Here is a 14,673-nt window from a genome sequence, read left to right on the forward strand (position 1 = left end):
AAGGAGTTTGTATTCTGCAATATTAGAAATAATATGAAAGTTGCGACCAAAATAAATACTCAAGTGAAATTTCTTTACCTTAGCTTGGGGTAACCTGGGTAATGTCCTGAAGAACCAGGGAAAGATGGCAGAGGCAGAGAGAGCATATAGAAATGCTCTTTATTACCGGGGCAATATGGCAGATATGCTTTACAACCTGTGAGTAAATAAACTTTAACTTTTTTTATTTTTATATATATATATATATACCTCCGCCACACTTAAAATGTCTGAATTGTTGTTGCATTGAATAAATAATAATAAAAATTAAATAATATCGTTAACACTTTATAATAAGGTTCGTTAGTTAACACTAGTTAACTACATTAGTTAACATGAACTAATAATGAACTGCACTTATACAGCATTTATTAATCTTTGTTAATGTTAATTTCAACATTTACTAATACATTATATATATGTATGTGTGTGTATATATATGTATAATATATGTGTGTGTGTGTGTGTGTGTGTGTGTGTGTGTATGTATATAATATAATATAATATAATATAATATAATATATTTATTTGTTATTTTATCTTTGTATAGAAATAAGCAGACAAAGGGTTGACTAAACAGCTCTATCTCTTGTGCTGTTTTTAGCACAGTGTTTTCTATCCACAGGACAGAATTTGGGGTGTTGGTTTTGTCAAGGTCATGCAGCACTTTATCTGAGCCAGTTTTCCATGGAAACTGACATAATCCAATGAACACGACTTTTGCAGGGCAGCAGACATTAACAGATGTACCCACAAAAAAAAAAAAAAAAAAAATGGATATGTGCCATTATATCATTCATTTTTAACACAAAAATGCATTATAAAGATGGCTCCAAAATGAAAAAAGTAATGCATACTTTGTGGGGGAAAGTCATACTTGGCATTCAGAGAACTAGAGTGGGAGGTTGAGGAGCAGTGGAAGTGTTTGCCGTATCTCTCTCTCAGGGCTTGTGTGTGTGACTGGGATTTCATTAGTCCTGATTTGCAGGCTTAAGGGGAAGCATGAGACACCTCTAACGCTCATTAACCCTGAAGAGGAGCAGAGACCTCAATGTTTTATTGTCACATTCTTGTCCTCGCACAAACTCATGTTCAGATTGCATCGCGTTTTATTTCTCAAGCTTAAACTCAAGCTGTGTGTTATTTCATCCAGCGGTTTGCTGCTACAGGAGAGCGAGCGATTCTCTGAGGCTCTCCATTACTATAAACTGGCCATCGGGAGCAGACCGACTCTGGCCTGTGAGTTCAGCACTTCATTTTCACTTATTTCACAATTTTGACCAACGGAATGAGTCTATTACTTGTGTCCTGTGTTTCACAGCTGCATACTTGAACGTGGGCATCATCCTGGTCTCCCAGGGGAATATCGAAGAGGCCAAGCGAACCTTCCACACCTGTGCGGACATCCCTGATGAGAACCTGAAAGACCCTCATGCCCACAAGAGCTCTGTCACCAGCTGCTTGTACAACCTGGGGAAGCTGCTTCATGAGCAGGGCCAGCATGAGGTGCAGATCAGCACGTTCATTGAGTATTCATTGAAATCTGCATGCATAATCCAGTTTAGATGGATGCAATGATGTTCTTGTATGAATTGTTGGTTCATACTTTATAGTTCTTTTTGTCACATTATTACAGGCTGTTTTTGTTTGTTGTCTATAGGAGGCGCTGTCCATTTATAAAGAGGCTGTGCAAAAGATGCCACGACAGTTCTCACCGCAGAGTTTGTACAACATGATGGGTCAGTGTTTATTTCTCAGTTGAAGTAAATGTCTTTTTTGCAATATATTGCAAAATAATAATATAATGAGACTTGCCTGGACATATTTATTGACCAGTGTAAAATTGAGGTTGTGTGTTTTTCCAGTGGAATCGCAATATATTAAATGTAAATTTATGAATGCTCATTCCATCCATCCACATCCATCCTAATATTAACCTTATACTAACCAGTCTTGTGACTTATTACCCCCTTTTGATAAATTTTCCCCTGGAATTTTAGTTTTTTTTCCCATCTCAAAGACGACCTCATTAACATGCTCTGTTTAAGATTTAAAGGGTTACTTCACCCAAAAATGAAAATTCGGTCATTAGTTACTCAAAATGATTTTTTTTTTTTTTTTTTTTTATGAAATCTGAGAGCTTTCTGTCCCTCCATTGACAGCTTATGCAACTACCACTTTCAAGCCCCACAAAAAACATCATAAAAGTAATTCATGTGACTCCAGTGGTTTAACCTCAATTTTATGAAGCAATGCGAGTGCTTAAAAAAACAACAACAACAAAAAAAAACACATTATTGTAAATAATGTGGTCAATTGTGTTGGTTTTGCACAAACAAAGCATTTGCGTCACCTCATAAAATTGAGGTTAAACCACTGAAGTCACATGGATTACATTTATGGTGTCTTTTGTGGGGCTTGAAAGTGGTAGGCTGTCAAAGGAGGTAAAGAAAACACTCAGATTTCATTAAAAAGATCTTAATTTGTTTTCCAAAGATGAAACGACATGAGGGTGAATAATTAATGACAAAATTCATTTTTGGATGAACTAACCCTTTAAAATATTTTTTTAGTGTTTCTACAACACCTTGAAGTACACTAAACAATTGAACTGAATAATGACACTATTATCTTGCTATAGCTGCTTTACAGCAGAATTTGAATTTGTCTCATATTTGATGGTGTCTGCAGAATTTATACTGTTACTTTCTGTTTATTACTGTGAAGCTGCTTTGAAACAAGTTCTATTGTATAAAGCACTATACAAATAAAGGAACTGACTTGTGTATTAAGAAAGATGTATATTTCAAAGTAAAATAAACCTTTATTTGTAAAACCATCCCCATTTATTTTTTCCTTTGCCGTATTATGCTGCAACACTCCTCCTCTTCTCCTGTTAGGATGAAAAAAAGATGTCTGGAGATGTGACTGGAATCTGATACATAGATAATGTGTCTTTGCATTACTGAATCAGTATCCGGAGATGTGATGAGTTTACATTTATGCCTTTGGCAAACGCTTTCATCCAAAGTGAATTTACAGTCCATTCAAGGTGTACATTTTATGTGTTTCCTTGGAATCAAGCCCATTATATAGTATATACTCCTTAGTATAGTAAGTTTACCTTGTAACCTTTTGAAAGTTCAGTTGCTTACAGTCACAGTTACGCTTATGGTTTCTGTGTCTCTTTATTAATATTGTATGAAGAGGACTACAGCTATCTTTATTAGTCTCACCCCATGGAGGACTGCTGTTTTTGGGACATCAGGCAGTTTAGAACATTTTTCTCCCTAATCGGCTCCAAGCATATTTGGAAAGGTCTTCCAAAACTTCTCAAACTCATCCTATGACATGCTTTTCTCTGCATTTGATTTGTCAGCATGAAGTCCAGGGAATTCTAGGTAATTTTGTCCTTCTGACTTTGACCCACAGGTGAGGCGTATATGAGGCTGAATAATCTAGAGGAGGCGGGGCATTGGTACAGAGAGTCACTGAAGGCCAAACCTGACCATGTTCCTGCCCACCTGACTTATGGAAAACTGCTGTCTATTATGGTGAGTCAACTTGACAAGTGCATTCTTAACCTTTTTGTGTTTTCAAGCCTTCCTTTTGTCACAAGCACAAAAGTGGGATCTGAAAGTCTGAGACAACAATGAAAGACAATCCTCAAATAGTTTTTGACATAGTGTTTGTTTATTTGTTTGTCCGTCCATCCATCCATCCATCCATCCATCCATCCATCCATCCATCCATCCATCCATCCATCCATCCATCCATCCATCCATCCAGTAAAATAGAAGCATTTTCATATATGGTCTCAGACTTTTGCTGCTGTATTTTTGACATGCTGTGGTTGTTATTAAATTTTCATTATGGAATCTAAATGGATTTGTGAACGCATAATTAAATATTAAATTGATTCAGTTTGATTTCAAACTACTAATGGGAAGATCAAGTGGAAAGAAGTATCCAAAGATATCTGGATGATTATTAAAATAATTTGAGCCACAGATGACCCTTCATGAGACTCTTAGTGCTGAGGAAAGAAATAATTGCTTCGTCCTTGAGAGAAACGTTGACACAAACATCTCTCGGACATCAACGCCAACATCATTTTGTTAATAATGAAACCTGTCTTTTCAGATTTTCATATTTTTATTCCACCCCAGTCACTACCCCATCTCTCCATACTGCATACGAAATAACCCTTGATATTTTCCTCTCTGACCACCATGATGTAAATGGAGAGGGGTGATGAAGAAAGGTCGAGCAGCTGCATCCCCCTCAGGACGCTATATCTCATATCCTCCTCCTAATCTGATTTGGGGTTTGTGTCTCGGCACGGCTGGTCAAGAGTCCAGACTGTTGCCTCAAACCTGTTTGCTCACTTTAAAATCCCCTCCCTCCCACCACCACCAACCCCCACCTGGCCTGTCCACTTAATACACACAGATTAAAACCGGTTATTACCCCTCAAGCACCGTGCTTAATTTAATTACTCTTTCCTTCTTGAAAACAGGTTATTGGTGAACTTTTGACCACCTGTCGAAGAACTGTGGCGTATTAGCTCTGAGTATTACTCTGTGTCAAACGGTCAGAGCAGCATCAGACAAAATGACTGAAGTTATGTCATGATGTACCTCACAAGACCATTTTGATCAGTTGTCCAAAACGTGAAAGATTCAGGACATTTACTGCTATTTCCTTATCTGTTAAGCAGTCTGTTTTTGAACTCAAAGTTTCTAAAGTTTGTTTTACATTGAAAATATGTCCTTAAAAGCTAATTTAACGCTTTAGTCAACAGATTAAATCGAGGTCTGAGGCTAAAACAATAGCTTGTTTTGTATTTACGCTTTTGGATTCAAATCTGAAGCTATTAAGCGGTTTTTGAAACCTTGACTTCAAATATTATAGGCCTATACATTTGATAAACGCTCTTGGACATAGTTGAATGCTTTTCAGGAACCGTAGCCAAGGAGAGCATGAAATGCTACAGCTTTCCAAACCATTTCTTTATCCTCTTATCTGAAGTGTTTGCCACAAAACTGTTCAGTGAAGCAAGCATAATATAACCTCGCTGCTTATGACAAGTACGTTTGCAAAGGTAACACCAGCATGGAAGCAATCAGCACTGAACCGTAAAGAAAGTGAGACAATTGCACATCAAACATGGAGAAACACTCACACAAGTATACTTTCCCACACTTTGATAACATCTAACATCCCATATAGCGCAAATTTAAAGGATCCGGTTACGACTATGTCGTTTATTAGTAACGATGGGTGCAGGTGTAATTATTTCTTAATTTCTCCACAGGGACAGAAGTCTGAAGCAGAGCGTTACTTCCTGAAGGCAATAGAGCTGGATCCTGCTAGAGGAAACTGCTATATGCATTATGGTAGGATCTGATTCAAATACCTTCTAATGTTATCGATCAAGTGCTCAAATTACTTGACATTTTATTTCTTAGCATCTTCCTTAAATATGGCCTTTATTTATTTATTTAAAACTAATATTTAACAACAAATTATTTATTTTTTAATATTATTGTTATTATTAAATATAATACAGTAGTCAACATTTGGATCAAAACCTTTCAACAAAGTTGACCTAAAACCTTCTTCTTAGGACAACTTTGATGAACTTTTTTGATCCACTTCAAATGTTGACTACTATATATTTGGATATTAAATTAAATTAAAACAATATACATTCTCACAGAGAAACCGAATGTGCTTCATGTTTGACTATGTAAACAGCCCATTCTCAACTCTCACAAAGCTATGTCTTTTCTTATCACTGAAATTAATCAGTATACTTCAGCAGAGGATCATGTCCTCCTTCATCCTCCACTCTCACTGTCTTTGCCTTTGTGTCTCTGTTTCTTGTTCAACCTGTGGTCTTCTGGCCTGCTGTGTTTGAGTTGTTTTCCATCCTGTGATCTCCTCTGTCTCTCTCTCTCTCAGGTCAGTTTCTGTTGGAAGAGTCTCGTCTGGGAGAGGCAGCAGTAATGGCTCAGAAAGCTGCAGAGCTGGACAGTTCTGAGTTTGACGTGGTGTTCAGCGCTGCTCATATGCTCAGGTGTGTGTGTGTCTGTCAAACATTCACAACGCTACATCTGCACACTTTTGCGTCAGGTGGTTTGCAGGTGGACTCTACATGTTTCAACATCATTGATGAGAGTATATTTTGCGATAATGTGCATTATTCTGCTTATTCCTCAGATGCTGTTAAATAAATACATGGACATATTGATTTTACTCTAAATTCTTTTTTTAACAACTTAATAAAAAAATAAAAAATATTTAAAGGGGTAGTTCACCCAAAAAATGAAAATTCTGTCATTAATTACTCACCCTCATGTCGTTCCAAACCTGTAAGACCTTCATTTATCTTCAGATCACAAATTAAGATATTTTTGATAAAATCCGATGGCTCAGTGAGGCCTCATTTGCCAGCAAGATAATTAACACTTTCAGATACCCAGAAAGCTACTAAAGACATATTTAAAACAGTTCATGTGTATACAGTGGTTGAACCTTAATGTTATGAAGCGACAAGAAAAATTTTTGTGTGCCAAAAAAACAAAATAACAACTTTATTCAACAATATCTAGTGATGAGCGATTTCAAAACACTGATTCATGAAGCTTCGAAGTCATTTTTTTTTTTTTTTAACGACGAGTCATTATTCTTGTCGCTTCATGAACCACTGTAGTCACATGAACTGTTTTAAATATGTCTTTAGTAGCTTTCTGGGTATCTGAAAGTGTTAATTATCTTGTTGGCAATGGAGGCCTCTCTGAGCCATCGGATTTTATCAAAAATATCTTAAAATATTTTTGGGTGAACTAACCCTTTAATTTAACAACTAATTAATTATTCCAACTTGTGTTGATGTGAGATGAGGCAGCAGAGTATTTACAGAAATTAAAGTCTCACTAGTATGTAGAAGACTATTTGCCTGGGCCAACACTCCTCACACAGCAATATTAATAATTATTTATGAGTGCATAATAACATTCTTAATAATAACTTACAGGTTCTAGTAATTTGTGTTTGTCCACAGACAGGCCAGTCTGAATGAGGCAGCTGAACGGTATTATGGGAAGGCAGCTGATTTAAGACCTGATGTAAGTAGCCATTTTGTTAGATGTTATAGATATTTTTGTTCAAAGTAGCCTTGCACTTCTGAAGTCTTCCATTATATTTGTTGCATCTGCTTTTTAGAATGTTTAGAGATTTTTTTTTTTCTTACCTAATTCTATACCCATCCATGATTCTCTCTTTTTGTGTCTCCTGTTCTCATTCTCCCAGCATCCAGCAGCTCTGATGAATCTCGGGGCCATCCTCCATCTTAATGGGAAGCTGAAGGAAGCTGAGACCAACTACCTCCGTGCGCTGCAGCTCAAACCAGACGACCTCATCACTCAGTCCAACCTCCACAAACTCTGGAATGTCATGCAGAAACAGGGCCTACGAGCTGCCGGAACTTGATTTGCTTCAGATATTCCATCAGTGGACATCTGATCTTATTTGAGATGGATTTCTGTGGTTATTCAGCCCTTACTGTGGACAGATGTTGGTGGAACTGGTTAAAACTTGAACTGGTCTAGCGGTTGGGAGTGAAGATGGAGTTCTGTATTGAACAGTAAATAGTGTAAGAGAACAGTAAAGTGCACTGGAAAGAGTGTAATAGTCTCTGAATTTTACTTCTCACACATGCAGGAGAGGTGGTGTTTGCAACAAACTGGATTGTGTTCTTCTGAGAGCAGAGACCAGGATGAACTCTCTTGCATATGCAGAAGGCTAAATGTTATATCAGCGGTAACTCATACCAACTGAAGTGTCATATATTGTCATTATGCAGATATTTAAAATGTCTCTTCTTTATTTATTGTTGATCAATCAGCGATTTGTCACTTATAAATGGTTGTTAATAGAACTTAAAATCTCTCCACACTCAGCCCTGAATCTATGAAGCACTATGTTGCTGACTGTCATAGAGCTTAATTTGCAGAATTTTTACCAAAACATTTTACTACAATAAAATGCATTTGACCAAAAATCATTCTGAATTTTTATTATAAGAACTTAACAATTTCTGTTTCAGTAAGCATTGAGACGCTCTCTCCTGTCAAGACAAGGAAAAAACGTTTATCCGCTCGTTTCATTGATTTTTTTTTTTTTTTTTTTCCAGTGTTTGCTGTCCTCTATTTTTAGAACAAGTGTTTTGCTGCCACCTTTTGGGCGAGTAACGCATTGCCACATTCAATGCACATAAACATTGCCCAAAGCTGCTAAGTTCTCTGTGTATTATAGTGAATGAAAACTTATTTACAACTGATTTATGGGTTTTTCTAACAACAAACATTAAAATGTATCAAATTAAATAATAATAAAAACTATGCTAAAATGGGTATCAGGGTTGCAAATTTAGCTTTAATTTGGGACGGTAAATTGTTTTGAAATAATAACAATACTAAAATATTTAGCCCTATAAATTTATATATATATAATTTTTTTTTTTTTTTTTTTACATGTTATGATGTTTGAATTGAGCAGTTATCAGTGTCTGTATCAGCAGGTGTTTGGGTCTGATGCTGTATATAACATAAGGTGCTTCCTCTCTCTGAAATCTTCAAAGTCTCCCAAATGATGTGTGACTATTTTTTCCTCTAATGTGTGTGTGTGTGTGTATATGTGCATCCTCAGTGAAGTGTCTCGATAGGGAGGAGGAGTTCTTTTCAGAGCTGACGTATATATGATATATATGGAGAAAACCATAAAAGCCTCGTCTGATTTGTCAGTGAAGTTGTTTGATGATTTCCTCTGTTGTGTCTAATAAGGTAATGATGAACCTGATTGGAAAGTTTTAGGGCTCTCCTCTTTAGGGGGCTGACAGTACCCATGTTCTTCAGTGTATTCGAGGAACAGAAATTAATCTTGTGCCACATTGTGAGCTGATGAAATGCTGTGCGTCAAGCAGAAGACGACGATGAGGATTCTGATTTTTCTAATAAAACTCATCACCAGTAGGTTTATACTTTCAGTTGAGGAAGAACTGATCTCAATTCAGAAATTTATAGACAATAATAAGATACTGCAACTGACTGCTGCTAACTGGCACATATTATGTATATTTTTTCCTTTGTTATTTTTTACTTCTTTCTCTCTTTCAGTCTGTCATTCTTCTGTTGCACAAAAGGAAGGTGTGAATGTGAGGTTGGTTGGTGGTCACAGTCGCTGTGCTGGTAGAGTGGAGATTCATCACAGAGGTCAGTGGGGAACAGTGTGTGATGAAGGTTGGGATTTGGCTGATGCTGCAGTGGTGTGTAAACAGCTGGACTGTGGAGAACCTGTAGATGCTCTGGGTGATGCTCATTTTGGACCAGGATCAGGACCAATCTGGATGAGTTATGCTGTGTGTACTGGATCAGAGTCTACACTGAAGAACTGTGGCTCAACAGGATGGGGTAAAAGCACCTGTAATCATTCTAAAGATGCTGGAGTCATCTGCTCAGGTAAACCTCTCCATTCCACAAAATAATATTACATTAAAAATAGTCCCGCTTTTCACCGACAACATAAAATCGTACGATATTGTTGAATATTTTAATTTTAATTTTATAGCATTCAAATGTAATGGGGTAAAAAAATAAATTGTATGTTTTTGGAAGAAGTCGCTTATGTTCACCAGTGTGAGTACAGTACTATTATTACAATTTAAAATAACTTATATTTTAAAATTACATTTATTCCTGTAATGGCGAAGCTGAATTTTCAGCAGTCATTGCTTCAGTCTTCAGAAAATAGTTGTGTTGCTTAATGAATCATGGAAGAATTTTTTCAGCAATCTTTGAACAGTGAGTTTAAAGCATTTATTTGAAACCAAAATATTTTGTAACATTATAAATGACTTCACTGTCGTTTTAGACAATGCATCTTTGCAGAATAAAAATTTTGTTTCAAATAAAATCTTACTGACCTCAAATCACAACTGTTCAACTTTAAACCACCCATTCACTGTTGTTTCTCTGTATCTCACTATAATGTATCTATATAATGTTTTTTATGTACATGTTTTAACATTTTTGCTTCTGTTTATGTCTCAATATTTTTCACTTTTTAAAATGTAAGATTTTAGTTGTTTTTTTTAAAAATATTTACAGTGTAGTATGTAGTGTTTTAATACAGTGTTTTTCTTACATATAAAATATATTAGGAATCTAAAATATTATTTTCATACATCAAGTGTACACTTTTTTTTATCAATTGAATGATCTGTGTTCTTTCAGAAGTCAGGCTGGTTGGAGGTTCTCGCTGCTCTGGGAGGTTAGAGATACTTGATGATCAGACGTGGGTTTCAGTGTGTGCTGCTGCCTTTGACCAGCAGGATGCAGAGGTTGTGTGTAGAGAGCTGGACTGTGGGGCTCCTGTACAGGTGCTGGGAGAAGATGCTTTTGGAAAAGGAGACGCTCAGATCTGGACACAAGAGATTCAGTGCAGAGGAAATGAGTCTCAGATTCACCTCTGTCCAATATCGTCTTCATGCAACTGCTCACACAAAAACTGTGTTGGACTGCTGTGTGGAGGTTTGAACTAATTTCTTCTTTAGATTCCAATCCTCAGATTAAAAAAAAAAAAAAAAAAGTAATGTTGTTCAAATGTTTTTTTTTTTTTCTCTCTCATTAAGTGATTCATTAATAATTTTTTATTCTCATTCTCTATTTTCTTCACTGTTATCACTCATTATCTCTGTTCAATATACAGACAGCGTGAATGTGAGGTTGGTTAATGGTACCAGTCGCTGTTCTGGTAGAGTGGAGGTTCTTCATAGAGGTCAGTGGGGAACAGTGTGTGATAATGATTGGGATCTGACTGATGCTGCAGTGGTGTGTAGAGAGCTGGACTGTGGAGATCCTCTAGATGCTCTGAGAGATGCCCATTTTGGACAAGGATCAGGACCAATTGGGATCAGTAATGCTGTGTGCACTGGATCAGAAACAACACTGAAGAACTGTGATTCATCAGGTTGGGGTAAACAGCACTGTGATCATACTAAAGATGCTGGAGTCATCTGCTCAGGTAAACTACTCTACTTAGTGTTCATGATGGTGAAATGAACTCTACAGGCTGATCTCCTTTACACCTTCAAGTAACACCTAAGGGAAACATTGTGTGACCAAAACATATAATAATAATAATAATAATAATAATAATAATAATAATGTCATAAAATAGTAATAATAATGTCTATAATAATGTATGGAGCATGTAGTAAATCCACCAAGGAGACATGTGTATCAGAATAAACAAAGAAATACTTTAATAAACGCAAAGAACAATAGCATTACACTTCACAAAATAACATTAAGACGAACAAAGTACTGAGGAAAACTGAGGGTTTAAATACACAAAGGGAACAAATCAACATAACTTGGAACAGTTGCATAACTCAAATCAGAAACCATGGCGACTAACAATGACAGAACTAAGGCAAACAGGAACAAAGAACAGAATGAAAGCAAAAAAGAACAAAACTAATAATTAAAAGATGAATATATGTAAATGTCTTTTGAGCTGGTAACTTTCACTGTTGTTCTGATTGTTCATTGAAACAATTATTTTAAAATAAATAGAACAAGATGCAAAAGTCCATCAGAGGAGGGAGGTTGGGGGCTCTGGAAGAGGATGTGGAGCTGGAGAGGGAGAGGGAGCCACCACACGGGAGATGATGGAGGGAAAAGCCTGATGAACACCCAGAAGTGAGCCATCCAGACAAAAGCCCATGGTGGAACAGATGGATGGGGGAGCCACGGTCGATCCAGGAACCTGACCTGAACCAGTGGTGGAGTCAGGAAAGTTGGAGCCCCAGGCCGATCCAAGGAGACAAAGAGATCGGGCAACACCAAATGACTTGGAGGTCAAGGGGGAGCCGTGGTGATAAGAGGCTGAGGTGGAGCCAGTGGGCTGGAGGACTGAGGCAGAGCCGGAGGGACTAAGAATCAAGGTGGGGCCAGAGGGAAAGAGGAGCCGAAGGGGTGGAGGGATGAGGTGCAGCTGAAGGCCTGGAAGTCCATGGTGTAGGCAAAGCAATGACTGACTAAGATGGAGCCAGAGGGACAGGGGAGCCCGGTGGAGCTGTAAGGATGATGATCCCAGATGGAGCTGATTGGTCGAAGGGCCGAGGTGGAGTGACAGGCCAGCAGCCTGAGGCGGAGCCAGGGAATCCATGTACCAAGGCGGAGGTGAATTTGAGCAGCACAGCGGAGCCTCCAGAGGAGGAGCCGTGGGGCTGAAGAGGGCCAGCACAGGCAGAGCAGAGGAACTGGATGGCTTAGGCAGAGGAGGTGGAAGAGGGAGGCTGGGTGGGACCATCAGTGATGGAGACTTGGAACTGGCTGACAAAAGAGACTTTGAGATAGGTGGAAATATCTGAGATGAAGGAGACTTGGAACTGGATGGAACCAGCGGAGAAAAAAGAGACTTGGAGCTGGACGAGACCAGTGAAGACAAAGGAGACTTGGAGCTGGGCATGACCAGTGGTGATGGTAGACTTCCAATTACATCTTGCAACTAATCAAATGTTTGTATGGAAGTCAGGCACAGCTTACCCTTAGCAGCGGAAGTATGGGCAGGGCTCTATTCCATGCCCTCGTACTCCACTAATACATCCACTTCGACAGACGTTGTTGTCGGATTACTCACCTGGAAAGACTCCTTGTGGAGCATGCACTCCAGAACGAAAATGGCCTCAGTAGCTTCTGCCACTAATTTTGTGGCAGGCTCAGTCTGCAGTGGACTCTTGGCTCTTGATCCGTGGTGGGTGTGGCTGAAGTCTGGCTGGGCGATGGGTCTGGAATGGGGCCAGTGGTGTTCTTGGCAGCAAAGCATACGGTAAAGGGGGACTCACACCTTACCAGCACCCACTCCACATATTCGGCGAAGCTCCTTCAAGGACCATCCATGGGCAGGTGTGCCTTAAACTGCTTGCTGAGACAGGTGTGGTGGTTCCACATTCTGTCACGTAGAGCACGTCATGTAGTGAAAAAAGAGAGATGCGTGATGCAGAATGAACAAAGAAATAGACTTTTAATAAACACAAAGAGCAATAGCATTACACTTCACAACATAACATTAACACGGAACAAACTGAGGGTTTAAATACACAAAGGGAACAAATCAGCATAAGGTGGAACAGGTACATAAAGCAAATCAGAAACCATGGTAACTAGGAATGACCGAGACAAACAGGGAAAAGAATAAAATTGAAACCAAAACAGAACAAAACCTAATACAACCCTGACTAATAGTAATAATAAAATTTCGGTAACACTTTAGAATACTGATCCTTCATTAATGAATAACTACACAGGAACAAACGAATAATGCATTATTGACACTCTAGTAACTACTATTAACTAACAATAAACTCTGATTAATGAATTAGTAAGTATTAGTGCTCAGTTGTAGGTGGTAGTTCACTATTAACTAATCAGTAACTACTGTTTTTTTCATTCCCAGAGAACTACTAAGAACTACTATATACAGGTTCATAATTAACATGAATGATGCATAATGTATAATTAATTCTAAAGTAAAGGCCTTGGTAACCCACTAGTAATGACTGAAGTATTACTAAATACTTAAGAAGGAATTACTAATTATTTGGATCAGTATTCTAAAGTGAATATCATGATAACTCTCTAGTAACTCCTGAGTTATTACTATCCAATACTTTGCAAAAACATCAAAAGTTTACAATGACTACAGTAGTTACTAGAGAGTTATCATGCTTTTCACTTTAGAATACTGATCCAAATAATTAGTAATTCCTTCTGAAGTATTTGGTAATACTTGAGTCATTACTAGTAGGTTACATGATCTTTACTTTAGAATTAATTATACATTGTGCATTACTCTCATTAATTATGAACCTGTACAGTATATAGTAGTTCTTAGTAGTTCTCTGGTAGGTATGAAAAAAACAGTAGTTACTGATTAACTAATAGTGAACTACCACCTTTAACTGAGCACTATTACTTACTAATTCATTCATCAGAGTTACTTGTTAGTTAATAGTAGTTACTAGAGTGTTAATAATGCATTACTCATTTGTTCCTGTGTAGTTATTCATTAATGAAGGATCAGTATTCTAAAGTGTTACCAAAATTTCTAATAAAAAGATGAATAAATGTAAATGTCTTTTGAGCTGATCTCTTCCACTGTTGTTTTGACACACTGAAAACAATTATTTTAAAATAAATAAAATTACAAAAATAAGAGAGTCCTGACATTAGACATAATGATCGAGAGATATCTTGCCTGTCGAGCAACAAAAAGTCAGTCTCAGGGTAAGTTTAAATCCAACGAATAACATATTTACTTCTGTTTTTTCCCCAATCTTTTTTCAAAATGTTTATAGCTTTATAGGCATTTTATTAAATTACAGGTATTTATTGTTCTTCTAGTTGTTTTTTTTAAAATACAGGTATAAAACTTGTGTCTTCCATGTTAAATAAAAAGTGTACAAAAAAATTATCCCAGCAGCTATTTCAATGACCTGTGTTCTTTTAGGAGTCCGGCTTATTGGAAACTCCAGTTGCTCTGGGAGGTTAGAGATACTTGATG

The 14,673-nt window shown here is 37.4% G+C and overlaps 2 protein-coding genes across 2 annotated transcripts in view; both read left to right on the top strand.

The window, feature by feature from the left end:
- The window catches only part of tmtc2a (transmembrane O-mannosyltransferase targeting cadherins 2a), a 35,381-nt gene extending 27,274 nt beyond the window's left edge, over nt 1–8,107 (top strand). The window contains exons 4-12 of the mRNA XM_048156012.1: nt 84–198; nt 1,193–1,278; nt 1,361–1,545; nt 1,700–1,778; nt 3,472–3,593; nt 5,357–5,438; nt 6,007–6,121; nt 7,109–7,172; nt 7,357–8,107. Of these exons, the coding sequence (XP_048011969.1) occupies nt 84–198; nt 1,193–1,278; nt 1,361–1,545; nt 1,700–1,778; nt 3,472–3,593; nt 5,357–5,438; nt 6,007–6,121; nt 7,109–7,172; nt 7,357–7,536 (1,028 nt within the window). The 3' untranslated portion in view covers nt 7,537–8,107. The remainder of the gene's footprint in view (nt 1–83; nt 199–1,192; nt 1,279–1,360; nt 1,546–1,699; nt 1,779–3,471; nt 3,594–5,356; nt 5,439–6,006; nt 6,122–7,108; nt 7,173–7,356) is intronic.
- A 930-nt stretch (nt 8,108–9,037) lies between these two features.
- On the top strand, nt 9,038–11,165 carry LOC125245592 (deleted in malignant brain tumors 1 protein-like). Its single transcript, XM_048156255.1, has 4 exons — nt 9,038–9,074; nt 9,222–9,563; nt 10,338–10,634; nt 10,813–11,165. Exons 1-4 carry the CDS (start codon nt 9,038–9,040, stop codon nt 11,163–11,165), a joined length of 1,029 nt encoding a protein of 342 aa, XP_048012212.1.
- The last annotated feature ends 3,508 nt before the right edge of the window (nt 11,166–14,673 follow it).

The sequence above is a fragment of the Megalobrama amblycephala genome, linkage group LG14 (genome assembly GCF_018812025.1).
Source record: "Megalobrama amblycephala isolate DHTTF-2021 linkage group LG14, ASM1881202v1, whole genome shotgun sequence".
Taxonomy (NCBI): Eukaryota; Metazoa; Chordata; class Actinopteri; order Cypriniformes; family Xenocyprididae; genus Megalobrama; species Megalobrama amblycephala.